Here is a 19480-nt window from a genome sequence, read left to right as displayed (position 1 = left end):
CAGCACATGACAATATTTAATTATTTATCATTTCATGCTAAATAATTTTCATTAAATAATGAAGGATAATACACGAGTGACGAAAACATTATTAGAAAAAAAAATTCAAATTTGCAAACCAGTAAAAACATTAAGATTGAATGGGACTACTTCTGTAGGTTCATGAACTAACATGACTTCTTCCATATACTAGGCCACGGTTAACCGATCAACGTATGAAATTGTTTAATTTGACCCCTTAATCACAGCTTATACATGAACCAAAAAAAATGTTACATACTTTTTTATAGTAATTATATTGGTGGATTTGACCAACTCCTTTCTCCAACATCATTTGAATAATAATCTATGCGGCTTTTGTTAAAGAAAATGCAATTTGCTGTAGGATTCACATTATTACTTTAAGTAACTATTATATAAAGACACTTAAAATATTTTTTTTAAAGATATTTTATAATAATTAAATTTAACATATGTAATTAATTAAATCGTATTATTTTTGTCAAAATTAGACCAAATAAATCGATTTGACCAAAAAATTGGTAAATCAAATTTTAAATCGGTTTAAATTAATATTTTTTTATAAAAAATAACTATAATACTCCTATTATAAAAAATAACTACAATACTTTTATTATATATAATTAAATAATTAACGGAATATCCTACATGAGTACAAGAACAAGGTTGATATTTTAGAGAACAAATACAAGCTCTAAAGACACAAAATCAACCGTAGATGCATTAATGTTATATAGTTAAATAATTAACGGAATGTCCTACATGAGTACAAGAACAAGGTCGATAATTTGAAGAACAAGTACAAGCTTCAAAGACACAAAATCAACTGTAGATACATTAATGTAAGATATTACATTAATTATTTAACTTTAATCTCATAGTGGGACTATATTAAAGCTAAATAAAACTTTTTTGGATTCAAATAGGACACTTTAAACTTTAAGGACCAAAATAAAATTACACCAAAACGTAAAAGACCAATTAAATACTTCACTCTCTATATATATATAGAATTCTAAATCTTAATCCTTCTCTTCTCTCTAGAACATATCGTCCAGTCACTAGGACAAAAAGTTGTTCATCATATTTAATTTACGTGAAGCTAAGAATACAACATGCAATAATGAATAGTCAATAGTATATAGATACACCACACTGATGGCTTTCTTTATCTTAATAATTTTAATTTAGCGTTCTCACTTTTCTTCCGTGAAGTAGAGTCTCTCCTCTAATTTGACGTTGCAATGACTTTTGATTTTTTTATTTTAATCTTAATCACTTTGATTTTTTTTTTTTTTAAATCCTAGCTAGTAGGAAATAGAAGAAGATGCTATATTTTCATTTAAACTTTTTGTTTCTTTGTTTTTGGTTTAGTACAAAACTTGTATTCTTTTCTCACCCTCTTCGGTTGCCGCTCCACTTTGCTCAAATACAAATTATACAAAGATCACAACCTGCTTCAAGCCTGTCCAACCAACTATACAATTCTCACATCTTTTCTCTCTAAAATAGAACACTAAAAAATAAATAAAAAAATTAAAAATTCTTGTTTATTCTTGTTCAATGCGTGTGCTTAGTTGTGTGCAAGGATATCTGAAACTAGGAAATATTATTACTATTAGAGAAAGGAAAAGTATATAGAACCAAAAGCTTATCAACAAAAAAGTAAACAACTTAACTAATTTATAATTATATTTAATTAATTTTATTTGTTTTTAATTTATAATATTTGATATTAATTGTTTCTCACCCCAAATTAAAATTTTGAATAATAGTTGAAGAAATAGGGGCGGGGATCACGGAACTTCCAACAATCCCGATTCTTAGTATATAAATTTTTTTATAAAATATATAAAAGAACATCCATTTAGTATGCAAAAGAAACATTCTGATACTTAATAGAAGAAACATACTAATGCCTAGTATAAGCACCATCCACGTAGAGGTTTTGGATTCACCCAGAGACACTCTTGGTTCCTAGCATTGTTGATTGCGTGTAATAATTTTAGGTATACATATAACAAAACTTAGAATATATCTTAGGTTGTACATGAGCAGAGAGTAGTGAAAGCTACACAAAATTTTGGCATAACCAAGTTTATTTATTTTTGTATTGCTAATAGTAATATTAATTGGACGGCAAACTAGATGTTCATGAAATTGTCATATAGTGTAAGGCCATTAAATTTGAATATGAATTTGGTTATGGAAAAGAAAGAACAAGGTGGTTCTTATAGTACCACTCATCTGCCAATTTAGCTCCAACAATGTGAGACACCAAAAATGAATGTATGTGTCCCCTCCTAACAAATATGAGAGTGATGATGAGGAGTGCACCTTGTTCATCACCTATAGTTTATATCCTCAATTAATATTCAAATAATTATTAATTTGACTTTAATATCTAACTACCTTAGAGTTGTGATGAGCAGTATTTTAATATGGAAGTGGAACCAATTGCATCTTGCATGATTGACAGATACCAATAGAAATTAAATCTTACATTTAGGTGGTTGCTTATTCAAACACTTCATGTTTTCTTATTCTTATTATTTATAGAATTCTTCTTTTGAATATTTCAGGGTGAGAAAAGAAAAAATCACAATGACTCTATCAATTGAAGATATTTATAGATATATATGGTTAGTGGCCACCATGGAACAATTTTTATCTTTTTCTTCTTTCTTATTTATTGGAGTTATATATAACCTTCTCAAACGTTGAAATTTTTACATGGAAGAGCCGTTGACTGAGTAAAATGTATTAGTTAGCCATCAAGATTCAAGAAGACGCGTCTACCTTTATCTATTGAATTTATCTCAGACATTCTTGGTTAAAAGATTCTGCTTTATTATGCACTATTTTTTCTGCTTTATTCTGTGATCCTTGTCTTGCTTCCATTTGAAAGAAAAGGGTTGATTAGATTTTTTCATTCATCATCAGAAGATATAACTTTCAGCATCATAATAATGGAACATCATAACAAGTTGTTTCTTCTACTCATGCTTCTTATTCAAGTTCTGCTTGTAGCAGCACAAACAAACAGCCAAGACTGTAAGCTCAACTCAACCCTTTTTGATATCTTACTCTTTGTTTCATGTAGCTTTATCATATCTCATATATATAAATAAAAGAGCAAGAACTCTTGCCATTTTCTTGGGATGCTACTATATATGGTTGACAAGTGCCTAAACTATTTTAGGCCTTTTATGCAAATTATGTATCAATTTATGTTCTATCTTCATCTTTATCTCTGTCAAAATCTGTGCTTATTATGCATGCAAGTCATTGACCTATATTGGTACCTACTCAGAGATCCTTTGCTGCTAATAAATAAAGCTAGAGTTATGATATAACCTTCAATTAGCCTCTAAAATATTCTTCTAAATATTTAATGAAGCAAACAACTGATGAAACTAATGTTTTGAAATTTTAAAAAGTAATTGATTCTTCCTTCATTTAGCAGTTAGGCAGATATTTTATAAGAATAGATCATTTCTACAATGGTTATAAGAAATAATCAAAAGTTAGAAAATGGATTTGTTTACCTTGTTATTTTTTTCTTTGCCAGAATAATAGTTGACATGATGTAGGTTCTTAGTTCTTACTATTGTAAAATCTGTTAAGAGTTTGTTTGAGATTGTAGTCTTCTATTTACTTAGTTCCTTTAACAAATTTTCTTTTTGTGAATTGTGTTGCTTCAGATAATGGCTTAGCAGCTCTTACAGGATTCTGGACTAACAAACCACCAAATTGGGTTGGTACAGATCCTTGTGGCAGTAATTGGGAAGGAATTCGTTGCTCCAACTCAAGGATTACAGAATTGTTAGTCCTCACTTCCTTTGACATGAAAGATTGTTTCTCACATTATACTCTTCAGAAACTAAATTTGAAAAAAAAAATGTTTATATTTTTCAGGAAACTATTAAGCATGAATTTGGAGGGACAACTGTCTTCAGCAATCCAACAATTACCTGAACTAGACACATTGTAATTTTTCAATTTCTCATATTCATTAAAATGATTCAGTGTGGTTAAGGCATTTGATCTTCAAAATAAGCTGAATTGAGAAAACAGAATAACCAATGGATCATTCTTGTTTTGTTCATGTAGGGATCTTTCTTACAACACTGGCTTGACAGGAACGATTCCACAAGAAATTGGGAGTTTGAAGAAGCTAAAATCCCTGTAAGGAAAGCAGTTTAATTAGCAATATCATATTTGAAAAATAAAATGAAATTCTTCTATCTAGCATTTTTCTATCCCTTGAAAAATATAGTATGCTTCTTTATAAGTTACTTCTCTTATTATTTGCCAGCGCCTTGGTTGGTTGTGGTCTCTCTGGTCCTATACCAGACTCTATTGGAGCTTTGAAGCAACTAACCTTTCTGTAAGAACTTCTATATTAACAACTCTGCTACTTCCAATATCACAAAGGATATTGTTTCATATAATGTTCACTTCTTGAATTTATCCAAATATTGCAGCTCAGTGTTTATTCATTGTGCTAAGATATGGTACATTATGATTAGCTTATCAGATATTGCTATGCAGAGCACTTAATATGAATCGGTTCAACGGAACAATTCCGGGCTCCATTGGCAATCTGACTAATATCAATTGGTTTGATGTTGCTGATAATCAACTTGAAGGACAAATTCCTGTATCTGATAACAAAGGAAGACCAGGACTTGACCTGCTCCTTCAGGCACAACACTTGTATGTCAATTCTCATTACATCACTTTTCAGTTGATATTGTTGCATTAATAATATAACTGAATATATATAGTTACCACTTCAGTGATTATCTAAGACAATGTTCACTGTTTTTGCAGTCATATGGGGAACAATAAGTTCTCTGGTCAATTACCGGAAAAACTGTTCAATTCAAAAATGATACTAGAACATGTGTAAGCATCATTACATCTTATAGTACTTTTTTTTTGTTTTCTTGATTTTGATAAATGAATTGAAGGCATGGAAATCCATGTCACAGAGTGTAAGACAGCACAATATTTCAATTACATTTATCTGCAATTTCATGTTATTTTCCTAATATGCTGGTGACATTATCCACCCTTGTATTCTTTTTATCTTAGGCTTTTGGACAACAATCAACTGCAGGGTAGTATTCCTAGCTCCCTTGGTCAAGTGAGCACATTGGAGGTGTTGTAAGTATCATGTTACCTGTGTCAGGTGACTTCTTGATGTCTGAATTTCTTTGGATTTTCTCTATATTGATGTCTTTTCCTCTCTTGATCATAGGCGCTTAGATACAAATGGATTTAGCGGAGCAGTGCCTTCAACTTTAAAGAATCTTGGACAGCTGAGTGAGCTGTAAGGAAACTAAAGAACCATCATGTCATATTAAGCTTCATACATAAACTGTCTATCTGCAAATATTTCCATGTTTTTCTATGTTATCAATCTTGCAGAGAGAAGGCACTGACTATATATACTTTTGCAGGTATTTATCCCATAATAAGCTAAATGGCTCTCTGCCGGACCTTACCGGATTGAACAGTCTCTCCTATGTGTAAGTAGTAAACTGTAGAATAATTATAGCCTGTTATATTTTGGAAAGTTTTTATTCAAGTTAAACTCAATAATAATATTCCAGAAGCCATGCTATTGCTTACATGTTTTTCCTACACTTAGATCTTATGCAACAAAAACATGCAAAACATAAACATAAAACTCATGCATAATATAATGATCTAAGTTTGCATTTATGGAAAATCTTCTGCAGGGATATGAGCAACAATTCTTTCAACGATTCTGATATTCCATTATGGGTTTCAAGTTTGCAATCTCTGACAACTGTGTATGCTATTCCTTCACCTTGATTCTAACTTTCAATAATTAAGTGATGCATCATATGAATGTGAGATAACCTGGTTTTATTGAATTGTGGTAACAGGCTACTAGGGGACAACCAGCTGAGTGGCACATTGAATCTTACCAGTGGCTACAGTAACAGTCTGCAGCTCATTGATTTGCAGGATAATCAAATAACCGATTACAAGCCAGGAAGCAAAAAGATAAATTTCCAAGTGGTGTAAGATTCATTTATGACATTGATATCACAGAGTTCAATTTGATTCTTCCAGCTATTCAAGTAGACTCAATTTGATTCTGAGACAGTTATTATGCAATGCTTTTGCAGGTTAGCTGGTAATCCAATTTGTCATGAATCTGAAGCTCAAAAACTGAGTTATTGCCAACTGCCCCTACAAACTCCTGCATACACAACACCACTAAATAATTGCTCCGCTCAATCATGCTCTTCTGGTCAGGTTTCCAGCCCAAATTGTAAATGTGCATATCCCTATAGTGGAACACTCTACTCCAGAGCTCTTAGTTTCACAACCCTTAACGATACTGATTACAAGGAGCTTGAGCAGTCTTTGTTGAAGAGCTTTGCGTCCCAAAAGCTTCCTGTGGATTCAGTTTCTCTGAGTAATCCCTCAAGGAATGCATCTAACAACAATTTTCAGTTGACTCTGGATGTCTTCCCATCTCAAACTGATCGTTTCAATAGAACTGGAGTTTCAAGTGTTGCTTTTGTGCTAAGTAACCAAATTTTCAAGCCCCCGGAATTTTTCTCCCCTTATTTCTTCAATGGTCTCAACTATCAATACTATGGAGGTGGTTCAGTGTCTAATTATTAAGCAGAAATATTGATTATATTTTCTCTGTCTCTTCTGTCATATATTATTTTCTTCTCTCACTCTGTCACTCTTATGTCACATAGGAGAACCTAAATCAAAGTCAAAGCATACCGGAGCTATAATTGGTGCAGTAGTTGCTGTTGTGGTGTTTCTTGGATTAGCAGTCGTCATAGGCATGTATGCCCTCCGCCAGAAAAGAAGAGCAGAAAGATCTGAACTCAATCCTTTTGGTAAGATAGTTGATGCAAGTTTAGCTTAGTTTGTTTCTTGTAATGAAAGCAACGTTTCTGGTACTCTTTTATTGATCCAAATGTCATTTAAATTGCAGCAAATTGGGAACAGAACCCGAATAGTGGAGCTGCTCCTCAGTTGAAAGGAGCGCGATGGTTTTCTTTCGAAGATCTGAGGAAATACACCAACAACTTCTCAGAAAGTAATACTATTGGAAGTGGGGGCTATGGAAAGGTATTCATTCATGACATCTTTATCTTTACTCTCTTCTTGTTCAATTGTATGAAAGAGTGAAAGATCTAATTGTTCTTCATCAACTAGGTGTACCAAGGTGTTCTTCCTGCTGGGGAAGTGGTTGCCATCAAGCGGGCTGCACAAGAATCTATGCAAGGTGCTGTTGAGTTTAAAACTGAGATTGAACTTCTTTCAAGGGTCCACCATAAGAATCTTGTTAGTCTTGTGGGTTTCTGCTTTGAGAAGGGTGAACAAATGCTGGTGTACGAGTATGTTCCAAATGGTACTATAATGGATAGTCTTACAGGTATTTCCAATTCCTTCACCAGTCCATATCTGCCATGATGTTGCATCATAGACTCATGATTATTATTTTCCAATTCAACTTTGTCAATGCAGGAAAGTCTGGGATATCGATGGATTGGATACGGAGGCTGAAAGTCGCGTTGGGCGCAGCGAGGGGTCTGGCATATCTTCATGAACTTGCTAACCCACCAATCATACACAGAGACATAAAATCAAGCAATATCCTACTTGATAATCACCTTAATGCAAAAGTGGCTGATTTTGGTCTCTCAAAACTTCTTGTTGATAGTGAAAGGGGCCATGTCACTACTCAAGTCAAAGGGACAATGGTTTGTAGACAATGCTTTAGACTTTATAACTTAATTAAACATCATACATAATGAAACTTGAAGAATAAAGAAAGCTTCTGTTTAGCACAAAAAAATTGAATAAGTATTTTGATTGCTTTGTTACCTTTTGTTGTCATAGGGATACTTGGATCCTGAATATTACATGAGCCAGCAATTGACCGAAAAGAGCGATGTATATAGCTTTGGAGTGGTAATGCTTGAGCTAGTAACAGCGAAAAGGCCAATAGAGCAAGGGAAGTACATTGTGAGAGAGGTAATGAGGGTAATGGATACATCAAAAGACTTGTACAATCTTCACTCTATTGTTGATCCAACCATAGTCAGAAGCACAAGTCCTAAGGGGTTAGAGAAGTTTGTTGAAGTGGCAATGAGGTGTGTGAAAGAATATGCATCTGAGAGGCCTTCTATGGCTGAGGTTGTGAAAGAGATTGAGAACATAATCCAACTTGCTGGTTTGAACCCGAGTGTTGAATCAGCTTCCACCACAGAAAGCTATGAGGTGCCACTTGGGCAAAATGTCAAACACCTTTATGACAATGAAGATTTTAGCCATTCTGGAAACTTCCCAACAGCAAAGATAGAACCTCAATGAGACTTGGTATATTTATATTTTTTTGTGTATCTACTCCCCTCTTCACATGTAATCATTGAGGTTTGTTGTGTCAAATTTAGGATACAAATTCACTTTGAATATTTGGTGCATCAATTATGAGGTACCACAAGGGGAGAACTTCAAACATCCTTATTTGTATGTATTGTAGACTTGTGGTCATGAAAATATTTTTGTTAATTTTGTTAATGATTGTAATTTTAAATGTAAGTATAGTTTTTGAATGCCAACTCTCTCTCCATTTTCTTTTATTTAGTTGCCCACTGTATTAAAGACTAATTCATCAGACACATGTGAATATGTGATCCATGATTTCATGAAACGTGGCATATAAATATGTTGTAAGAATCTAAGGTAATATAATTCATTTACACGAGTGATTTGTTCGGTGATTGAAGAATGGGAGAAAGTGATCCAAAAAAGCAATACCCTGTTCCACCATCTTCTTCAAATGGAAGTGGGAAGAATGGGTCTTCAAGCAAGTATTCAGGGCACAACCAGAAAATTCACGTGAACCCACCGGAGACGGTGAACCCTGATCCTTCCACGCTCAAGGATCAGTGGAAGTATGCCACCAGAGAATACAGCAAGTGGTACTCTCACGCTTGGGGCACCGCCTTGCTCGCCGGCCTCGCCTTCTTTGCCCTCGGTTGGGTCATCAAGGGCCAAAACCCTCTCCTCTCTTTCCGCTCCGACGACTCTCCTCCTCCTCCTCCTCCTCCTTCTTCTTCCTCCTCTGTATCGAATAATGACGAAGACAAATCTCGCCCTTGAATCACGCGCTGCTTCTGTTTTCTCCTAATTCGGTTGGTGACCTAGTTCCTCCACTTTCACCAATTTGGGTATTTCAAGGTTTAATTTTGATTTCGCTTCTTTTAGGGTTTACACCTATGAATAACTTGGAGGTGCTGTTCGCTGCGATAGGGCAATGCTGTTTCATGTTTATAATCGACTCTGCTCAGTGCTTAGTGCTGATGTTTTTATTTTAATTTTTTAGCTGTTCGTTTTGATATGGATAAGGAATTTGTATAACCTTGTTTCATGTTTTATAAGAGGTGGAGGTTAAGAACAATGATTATGGAGTTTAGAACAATGTTAATTCTGTTTGATGTTCAAACTTCAAACTTAAAACATAATTGAATGTAGCATATGATTGGGGAAAGAACAAGGTTAGATGCTTTTGCCAATATTCATAGACAAGAGTGAAGCAAAGCAAAGTACTGAATCAATTATATTAGATTAGATAAATAAACGAATACCTTGATAATACACAACAAAATAGGAAGCAAGCACAATTAAAGTGTATATTTCCTAAGGCTGATTTCTCTATAGACAAAGAAATAGAAAGGTTAGAGAGTGATGCTCTCTACGACAATGATGCTCTCTACATTGATATAAACAAGGAATAGGCAAATCGAGAGATTCTGATTGCAAGTTCAGGAAGAGCAACATCCACCATTCTTGACTGCTGAAACATCATCTCTAGACCCAACATTGATTGATTGCCCTTTTGGTAAAGATGTTGGATCATCATCAATGTCGAGTGCCCTCTTGCTCACAACATGATAGATCTGCTTCATGACCTCTGTGAAGGCGTTTTCGACATTGAAGGCCTCCAGAGCAGATGTTTCCATGAAAAATGTGCTCTCTCTTTCAGCAAAGGCCGTGGCGTCATCGGTCGAAACCGCCCGCAGATGGCGGAGGTCTGCTTTGTTTCCCACAAGCATAACCACAATGTTTGCATCTGTGTGATCTCTCAGCTCCTTCAACCACCTCGCCACATTCTCGAATGTTACATGGCGCGTAACATCGTACACTAGTAATGCCCCAACGGCTCCTCGATAGTATGCACTTGTAATTGCTCGATACCTTGAGTTAAAGGAATGCAAGATGAGTTATATATCACATAGGTGCATACTTTCAAAAGCAACATTGCCAAAGGCATTGAATCTCTCTCTACAAAATATGATGACAAAAATGACAATCTTAAATGCCTCAGAGACATCTATCCAGATTTTGTGATTGTCATTTCACCAGAACAACTCAATCCACATAATTGAAACAATTGAGAGAACATAGAGAATAATATGTAAGCTTCCAATAACAAATCATGGATATTCATATTTTTTACATGGGGAATCAAATTCACAAAGGGAATGATGAATAATGAAATATTTTACCTTTCTTGGCCAGCAGTGTCCCAAATCTGAGCCTTGACAATCTTATCATCTACCCTAATGCTTCTTGTGGCAAACTCAACCCCAATGGTGGATTTTGATTCATTGCTGAATTCGTTCTTGGTGAATCTCGACAAAAGGTTCGATTTTCCCACACCAGAGTCCCCAATCAGCACCACCTTGAACAAATAATCGTAATCTTCATCAGCGCTATACGCCCCCATTTTCCTCAATCACAAAGCGAGAGAGAGAGAGAATGAATGAAGAGAAAGTGAGAGAGAAAATCAAAGAAAGAATTGATTTTTATTTTGGTTTTGAGACGGGTGTTGTCTGAGATATTGAGATGGATTGCCGTTGAATCTGAAAATACTAAGGATCATCAGAACCATAGTTTATTGGTTTTGAAATCCAGGTTTGGAAGAAGTGGCAATGGAAACAGGGTGCAATAGTAATGCTCAAATTGAGGGAATGAAATGAAACGATGCCTGTGGTTCCAAAAGAGTTTAACGTACTCCCAATTTTTAGTTTATTTATGCCATTTACCAAGCAACAAATTTTCTTATAACGGCTTAAACCGTTAACAACTATGTATGTATGGGCTTTCGGGTATTGGGCCTCTGGGCCTCTTCTAAAGCCCACTTTCATAGCCGTATTGCATGTTAATTATTTGAAGCCCAAAGTAAATCATTAAAAATTAGAGAAAGACAACATTAGCGTGCCAAGTAGGGAGTAGGGAAAACTGAAAAAGTGTTAATGGTGATGATTATATATTTTCTGCATGAGTGATGGTTCAATTCATGTAAAAGATGTATATAGCTGCAGCTATATATCAACTAGACCTACGTGATCATGAGTGATTCTTTTGGTTTTGGATGGGATTTGTCTTGTTATTCCCTTGTCCTATACAATAACACAGCTACCTAATTATAGATCAGATATTCAGATACCAAGCTAAGGCACTAACATCATTTAGATGATAAAGGCATAAATAAATGAAATGTACAAATAGATTTTATTTACAAATAATCTATATATCTAAGATATGACTTTTCTTCTTTACATTACAATAAAAATTCTTATAGGATTAACTAATCTATAATAGTTTGACTCATTCAACTATACATTACATTACTTGTAAATCTCGACATACTTGGTAATGCAGCCTTATTTAGTCATCGGAAAAATGCAGTGAAATCGAGTGGACATCCAATCAAATTAAAGTCAAGGTGACTGTTTCTTCACCTAACATTACCCTCGTGCGGGATATAACCAAACGTGATGCACATACATATATATAAGGCTCAAATTTATGGATATGGAAGGCTTGGGTGTGATCTGCACAGATATAGAATTATGGCGTACAAAACAAAAATGTGGGACAGTTTTTTCTGAGCCAAAGGAAGAACAACTCGGACCATGCAAGTTCTTTGGTCATGAAATTTTGCTTCACAAATCGCATGGTCCGATTTGCAGTTGATGGAATTTGAAATTTGAAACGTGGAATTCGAACCTTTTGTTTTTCTTGTTCTAGGTAATTTTTTTTTACGTTTTGAGGGACACAACTCGCAGAATCCGAGTTCTGCATCCTCTGATGAGGTGAAGCACCCCTCCTCTCCATACGCGAGTCCAACACTTCATTTGCTTCCATATTCAAATTAAAAAACGTATATAAAATCACTTTAATGTTTATCAACAAGCTAAGGTTTAATATAATTTTGAAAAGGTATGAATGAATGAATGCTATCTTCAAATCCCATCCATGTGACATGAAATTAAACTCTCTGGCGAGCATAAAGTGTTTGACACATATATGCTTCTAATAATTTCCTCAACCATCAAAGAGTCGTTGTGGTCATGATTGTAGATAGCATGTAAATGTTATATGTTATGTTATGATATGATATGATATGATGATCGCTTCAATTCACATATATACCATAACGTACGTGATGGGTTGAATTGAGCATGCAGAAGAAAATAATATATAACATGTGTGGGTGCAGTGTGACATAGATTGCATTGGTAGAGCTAAATATCAAAAAGAGTAGGGAGTGAGGGAAGAATTTGATTTCAGATTATTGCAGATAAGTCTGTCCATGATAAATCGAAATCGGTGTGTCAAATCGAAGCAGGCATCAAACATTGAGAGCAAATACTGTTCTTATCAACTTACACGTAAACCAATCACCTTCTCAAATTCAAATTCAACCTCTCCTTCCTCAACAACGTTACTACTATCCTATTCTTGTCCCTTTCTCCATCTAGTGCTTCAATTTCATACCAAATGAACAGTCACTCCCTTCTCAACAACATAATTTGCCATACCAGTTATGCGTGTTCTTCTCATCATAATAATCAAACTTTACTAATTTATGTTACTCAAATTCTTTTGCAGAGCAAGTAAAAGTTATTTTTATTTATAGAGAAAAGGATAAATAGGTCTCTGAGCTTTTGCCCCGCCGACATTTCGTCTCTGACCATTGAAAAATATTTTTAAGTCTCTTGCCTTCACAAAATTTGGATGGATCAGTACCTAATGAAGGCATTTGGACGGATGAGTCCCTGACGGAGGCATTTGGATGGAGGGACTGATCCGTCCAAATTTTGCGAAGGTCAGAAACTTAAAAGTATTTTTCAATGATCAGGGACGAAAATGTCCACAGGACAAAAGGTTAGGAACCTATTTGTCTTTTACTCTTATTTATATATAAAATCACCTAATTAGATGTTAATATAAAATAATGTATAATAAATAACATAAATATTTGATAATGTCTAAACAAATTAGATTAGTCGATTAGTTAGCTCAGTTTACTTAAAACAAGTATAATGGTTCGAATAGACTCCCCATACTCAATTAGGAGGTTGCGGGTTCGAGTCTCTTATCTTTTCAAATTTTAGCCAATGAGTAATAGCTCAAATGGCATAGTCTCCCCATACTCAATTAAGAGGTTGCGGGTTCGAGTCTCCTATCTTGTGGCAATGGAAACAGGGTGCAATAGTAATGCTCAAATTGAGGGAATGAAATGAAACGATGCCTGTGGTTCCAAAAGAGTTTAACGTACTCCCAATTTTTAGTTTATTTATGCCATTTACCAAGCAACAAATTTTCTTATAACGGCTTAAACCGTTAACAACTATGTATGTATGGGCTTTCGGGTATTGGGCCTCTGGGCCTCTTCTAAAGCCCACTTTCATAGCCGTATTGCATGTTAATTATTTGAAGCCCAAAGTAAATCATTAAAAATTAGAGAAAGACAACATTAGCGTGCCAAGTAGGGAGTAGGGAAAACTGAAAAAGTGTTAATGGTGATGATTATATATTTTCTGCATGAGTGATGGTTCAATTCATGTAAAAGATGTATATAGCTGCAGCTATATATCAACTAGACCTACGTGATCATGAGTGATTCTTTTGGTTTTGGATGGGATTTGTCTTGTTATTCCCTTGTCCTATACAATAACACAGCTACCTAATTATAGATCAGATATTCAGATACCAAGCTAAGGCACTAACATCATTTAGATGATAAAGGCATAAATAAATGAAATGTACAAATAGATTTTATTTACAAATAATCTATATATCTAAGATATGACTTTTCTTCTTTACATTACAATAAAAATTCTTATAGGATTAACTAATCTATAATAGTTTGACTCATTCAACTATACATTACATTACTTGTAAATCTCGACATACTTGGTAATGCAGCCTTATTTAGTCATCGGAAAAATGCAGTGAAATCGAGTGGACATCCAATCAAATTAAAGTCAAGGTGACTGTTTCTTCACCTAACATTACCCTCGTGCGGGATATAACCAAACGTGATGCACATACATATATATAAGGCTCAAATTTATGGATATGGAAGGCTTGGGTGTGATCTGCACAGATATAGAATTATGGCGTACAAAACAAAAATGTGGGACAGTTTTTTCTGAGCCAAAGGAAGAACAACTCGGACCATGCAAGTTCTTTGGTCATGAAATTTTGCTTCACAAATCGCATGGTCCGATTTGCAGTTGATGGAATTTGAAATTTGAAACGTGGAATTCGAACCTTTTGTTTTTCTTGTTCTAGGTAATTTTTTTTTACGTTTTGAGGGACACAACTCGCAGAATCCGAGTTCTGCATCCTCTGATGAGGTGAAGCACCCCTCCTCTCCATACGCGAGTCCAACACTTCATTTGCTTCCATATTCAAATTAAAAAACGTATATAAAATCACTTTAATGTTTATCAACAAGCTAAGGTTTAATATAATTTTGAAAAGATATGAATGAATGAATGCTATCTTCAAATCCCATCCATGTGACATGAAATTAAACTCTCTGGCGAGCATAAAGTGTTTGACACATATATGCTTCTAATAATTTCCTCAACCATCAAAGAGTCGTTGTGGTCATGATTGTAGATAGCATGTAAATGTTATATGTTATGTTATGATATGATATGATATGATGATCGCTTCAATTCACATATATACCATAACGTACGTGATGGGTTGAATTGAGCATGCAGAAGAAAATAATATATAACATGTGTGGGTGCAGTGTGACATAGATTGCATTGGTAGAGCTAAATATCAAAAAGAGTAGGGAGTGAGGGAAGAATTTGATTTCAGATTATTGCAGATAAGTCTGTCCATGATAAATCGAAATCGGTGTGTCAAATCGAAGCAGGCATCAAACATTGAGAGCAAATACTGTTCTTATCAACTTACACGTAAACCAATCACCTTCTCAAATTCAAATTCAACCTCTCCTTCCTCAACAACGTTACTACTATCCTATTCTTGTCCCTTTCTCCATCTAGTGCTTCAATTTCATACCAAATGAACAGTCACTCCCTTCTCAACAACATAATTTGCCATACCAGTTATGCGTGTTCTTCTCATCATAATAATCAAACTTTACTAATTTATGTTACTCAAATTCTTTTGCAGAGCAAGTAAAAGTTATTTTTATTTATAGAGAAAAGGATAAATAGGTCTCTGAGCTTTTGCCCCGCCGACATTTCGTCTCTGACCATTGAAAAATATTTTTAAGTCTCTTGCCTTCACAAAATTTGGATGGATCAGTACCTAATGAAGGCATTTGGACGGATGAGTCCCTGACGGAGGCATTTGGATGGAGGGACTGATCCGTCCAAATTTTGCGAAGGTCAGAAACTTAAAAGTATTTTTCAATGATCAGGGACGAAAATGTCCACAGGACAAAAGGTTAGGAACCTATTTGTCTTTTACTCTTATTTATATATAAAATCACCTAATTAGATGTTAATATAAAATAATGTATAATAAATAACATAAATATTTGATAATGTCTAAACAAATTAGATTAGTCGATTAGTTAGCTCAGTTTACTTAAAACAAGTATAATGGTTCGAATAGACTCCCCATACTCAATTAGGAGGTTGCGGGTTCGAGTCTCTTATCTTTTCAAATTTTAGCCAATGAGTAATAGCTCAAATGGCATAGTCTCCCCATACTCAATTAAGAGGTTGCGGGTTCGAGTCTCCTATCTTTGGTAAAAAAAATATATATATAATGGTTCGAATCTTGCGTTGTATATGTAATAATTCATTGGTGAACATAAATTCGTAGGGGAACAGATATTAATTATTAAATGATTTCCATTTAGTCACCAAAAATGATTTCCATTTAATAAGGTAGCTAAATAATGTTATTCTTGCTTGAATATTTTTAACCAGTTTTGAACACACATATTTGCAACTTGTACGGAAATGTTGGTATCATTCCGTTTCAGGTGAGACCTTTCTGATTCGTGTAAACAAGATTTGGTTTTAAATAGCATACAGTGAAGTAGATTCCTGTTTCTTTTGATCAGACTAATACGAAATCCGGAAAAAAAAAAAAAAAAACCTTCTTCATTTCAAATTTTATTCAACTCCTTATTAGGTTAGGGCATTTAGGTTATATCTTGTTCAATATATATGGTGCTATAAAAGTGTACTTATTTTAGACACGTATAAAAGTGTAAATTATTGTTTTATTCCTTAATTTGAAACTTTAGGATTCACATCCATAAACTTTATTCATAATATAGAATCGCATAAAATAAGTAACACGAGAAATGGCATAGGTGTACAACATTCATGGCAGTAGCAGGCTAGAACTTTAATATCCACTGCACGTTGACATTTAGTGCACAGATTGTGTTAACTTCGATTTGGGATTCCTAATAACATATAGAAATGTTTGGAAAGATAATTTTTTCTTTTAATTATTGTATAATTGTTATTTCATTTTTTATAAAAAAAAAGATACTTGCTAAAAATACAAAAATGAAAAAAAAAATTATGAATTTTATATATCATTAGGATTTTCAGAAATTTATCTTTTCTACTTTTATACTTTAAGGATATTTATATTCTATGGATAAAAATCTCATTATTTCATTACTATCTTCACAATATTCATTTCATTTTAATTATATTTCCATATTATTTAAATTTTTTTAAAAAATAATTAAGAATCCTTTATCTAATTTATAGTATAAGCACTTCAATATCTATTGTACTTGATACAACGAACGTAACTTTTCTGAAACTTGCTAAATTAATATAATTAAAACAACATATTATAAACAAAAGATCATATTATAAAATGGAGTGTAAACTCTCACTTGTTACATAATCCACGTTTCATCTTATCTTATGATCATTTTATCACGAGTAGCATTAAAAAACAAAAAGTAAAATTAATTAAAATACATTATATAGATTTCTATATATAACTTCTCCTAATACAATAACTCATTTTCCCTTGGGAATAATAATAAGAACGATGAGAGGCACAAAGCCATATATACGACCATAGCAACAAGCTAAGAAAGTTTTCATTGGACTAATATAGGGTGGGTAAGAAGATTACATGGTAGAAGTAAATTGCCCAAATTAAAAGAACTCATATTCATATAAAATGAGGAGTGATTTGTTACTAATAAGGTGCGTGAGGGAGGGTATGTAGAAGCAGATAATAAGAAGCGCCATGGTGGAGAGAGTGGAGGGTAAGACCCCATTGGTTAGTGAGAAGAGGTTGACCAGTGATGGCGTGAATCAGGACTGCATCCTCCCCAAATGCCTCCCTTACATTGAATGGCCCCGCCGCCACCTCAAACGCCACATCATTTATGAACACCGTTATTTTCTCACTTCCATCTCCAGTGCCTACTGCATCTGCATTCCATGCACACACCACAATACAATTCTTATTAATTTATTACTGCTTCAGACAAGTTTGAATAGTATTCATGTTACCTTGAGTGAGGAGTGATGGTGTGGTGGTGGGAGGGACGAGAGTGGCGGTTGTAGTAGTAGGTGGAGTGACGCAGAAACTAAGCTTTGGTGTGTGGTGGTGGCCGCCGCCATGGTGCATTAATTTGAGGGACTTATTGCTGCTGGCATGTTCTTGATGATGATCTTTCTTTGAAGCATTATTCATCATGATCTCACTAAGCAAGAGACTAGTGCAGGGACCAACGACGTTATGCATCATGAGCTGATGAGGTGGTGGTGGAGACGGCTGATGATGATGAGCTTGCACCACATTGGAGAGCTCAGAGAAGAAAAGGCCTTGCGGGGATGATGTTATAGTAGTAGTAGTACTGTTACCTTGATGATGTTGCAGCGGGAAGATGAAAGTCTCAGCGGCCACGTGCGGCGGCGGTGGTGGTGGTGGAATAGTGGCGGTGTGATTGTGGGTATAGAAATAGGTATTGGTAGTAGCAGCAGAAGTAGTAGTAGTAGTAGTAGTGGGTGGGGATGATGACTTGTCAGAGGAGGAGGATGAGGTGGATGACGGAGGAGGTGGAGGAGGAGGGTTATTCTTGGTGTGGAGGTGGCGGAGCTTGTGTTTGGTTCTAGACTTGCGGTTCTGGAACCAGTAGAAGACATTGGCATCACCAACTTGACCGTACTCTTGCAACTGAGCCCTTATCTTCCTGATCTCATCCCTGGGAGGGTTGACCATCCCAGAGTTGAATATGGACTCCAGGATCCGAATCTGCTCGGGCTTTGGGTTCCACCTGGGCTTGGGCTCAGGGCTTCTGTCGTCGCAAGAGTAAGGAGAGGTTCTACTACTACTACTAGTACTAGAAGAAGAAGAAGAAGTGGCGGTGATAGTGATATCATGCTGCCATGTGGGCTTGGACTTAAACATGCTTGGCCAGTGTCTGTTAGAAGAAGCCATGAATGAATGAATGAATGAATGAAATTGCTTATCCTTCCTTTTATATACCCTCTCTTGTCTCTCTGTCTCTTGCCATTCTAATTCATCAACATATATACACTTTTATTTATTAAGTAATTAATAAAATAGTAGAAAGGAAAAGGGAAATAATAATAATAATAAAGAAAAAGGAAGAGAAAGTAGCATACTAGTAGCATGATGATGAGAAGTGAGAAGTGAGAAGTGAGAAGTGAGAAGAGGATCGGGCTTGGTTGCGTATTCAGTATGCACCACTAATTATCATTGGAAGGCGGTGGTAGTGGATTTCATTCATTGACTCGAGGGTGCCATATTTATTATCTCCTTCCCATCCCCATTTCATTTTCGCTTCCATTACTTCTAATTAAAACTAAATTAAAACTAAATTAAACCATTTTACACCTTCAAATTCAAAGATTTACAATTTAGGTTGACTGCCCAATCGTCACTTCGGATGGATGTAAATAATTCTACAATTTCGTTACGTTACCAACACATTTTTGTCCATTTTTATCAATTCTTATTTATAATTGTGTTTAATTGAAGTATCTTTGTAGATGTGTCTAATAAAAATATCTTTTTATGATTATGTTTAATAGAAGTGTCTTTATAGATATATTTTTTGAATATGTCTCTTTATATATGT

General features: G+C 34.7%; 4 protein-coding genes and 1 long non-coding RNA gene across 5 annotated transcripts; 3 read left to right on the top strand and 2 right to left on the bottom strand.

Annotated features, from left to right (window-relative positions):
- LOC107623581 (probable leucine-rich repeat receptor-like protein kinase At5g49770) lies at positions 2885–8675 on the top strand (the record flags this gene model as incomplete). Its single annotated transcript, XM_016325905.1, is given in 18 exon segments — positions 2885–3075; positions 3726–3846; positions 3940–4011; positions 4135–4209; positions 4340–4411; positions 4576–4740; positions 4858–4932; positions 5122–5193; positions 5288–5359; positions 5490–5558; positions 5772–5846; positions 5943–6080; positions 6189–6670; positions 6777–6923; positions 7022–7158; positions 7246–7465; positions 7558–7793; positions 7933–8675. Coding segments are annotated over 18 exon segments (2787 nt in total). The 3' UTR covers positions 8407–8675.
- LOC107623762 lies at positions 8771–9541 on the top strand. The gene is made up of 2 exons (XM_016326126.2): positions 8771–9230; positions 9304–9541. The coding sequence occupies exon 1, from the start codon at positions 8824–8826 to the stop codon at positions 9196–9198; it is 375 nt and encodes a 124-aa protein (XP_016181612.1). The 5' UTR covers positions 8771–8823; the 3' UTR covers positions 9199–9230; positions 9304–9541.
- LOC107623761 (ras-related protein RABA1f-like) lies at positions 9340–11130 on the bottom strand. Its single transcript, XM_016326125.2, has 2 exons — positions 10605–11130; positions 9340–10293 (listed from the first exon to the last, which is right to left on the bottom strand). Exons 1-2 carry the CDS (start codon positions 10823–10825, stop codon positions 9861–9863), a joined length of 654 nt encoding a protein of 217 aa, XP_016181611.1. The 5' UTR covers positions 10826–11130; the 3' UTR covers positions 9340–9860.
- On the top strand, positions 10240–10535 carry LOC110268549. Its single transcript, XR_002356704.1, has 2 exons — positions 10240–10334; positions 10366–10535. It is a non-coding gene; the product is annotated as an uncharacterized LOC110268549 (long non-coding RNA).
- LOC107619964 (WUSCHEL-related homeobox 9-like) lies at positions 17559–18878 on the bottom strand. Its single transcript, XM_016322191.2, has 2 exons — positions 17886–18878; positions 17559–17804 (listed from the first exon to the last, which is right to left on the bottom strand). The coding sequence occupies exons 1-2, from the start codon at positions 18814–18816 to the stop codon at positions 17566–17568; spliced, it is 1170 nt and encodes a 389-aa protein (XP_016177677.1). The 5' UTR covers positions 18817–18878; the 3' UTR covers positions 17559–17565.

Source organism: Arachis ipaensis, chromosome B10 (genome assembly GCF_000816755.2).
Source record: "Arachis ipaensis cultivar K30076 chromosome B10, Araip1.1, whole genome shotgun sequence".
Lineage (NCBI taxonomy): Eukaryota > Viridiplantae > Streptophyta > Magnoliopsida > Fabales > Fabaceae > Arachis > Arachis ipaensis.
Note: the sequence above shows the minus strand (reverse complement) of the source record. Positions and strands in the feature narration are given on the sequence as shown.

What these genes read in the sequence shown, in the direction of transcription:
- LOC107623762 (XM_016326126.2), top strand. Translation starts at nt 8,824, where the DNA reads ATGGGAGAAAGTGATCCAAAAAAGCAATACCCTGTTCCACCATCTTCT.
- LOC107623761 (XM_016326125.2), bottom strand. Translation starts at nt 10,825, where the DNA reads ATGGGGGCGTATAGCGCTGATGAAGATTACGATTATTTGTTCAAGGTG. An exon ending in GACACTGCTGGCCAAGAAAG is followed by an intron (nt 10,294 to 10,604) that starts GTAAAATATTTC and finishes CTTTAACTCAAG; the next exon opens with GTATCGAGCAATTACAAGTG.
- LOC107619964 (XM_016322191.2), bottom strand. Translation starts at nt 18,816, where the DNA reads ATGGCTTCTTCTAACAGACACTGGCCAAGCATGTTTAAGTCCAAGCCC. An exon ending in ACCATCACTCCTCACTCAAG is followed by an intron (nt 17,805 to 17,885) that starts GTAACATGAATA and finishes CATGGAATGCAG; the next exon opens with ATGCAGTAGGCACTGGAGAT.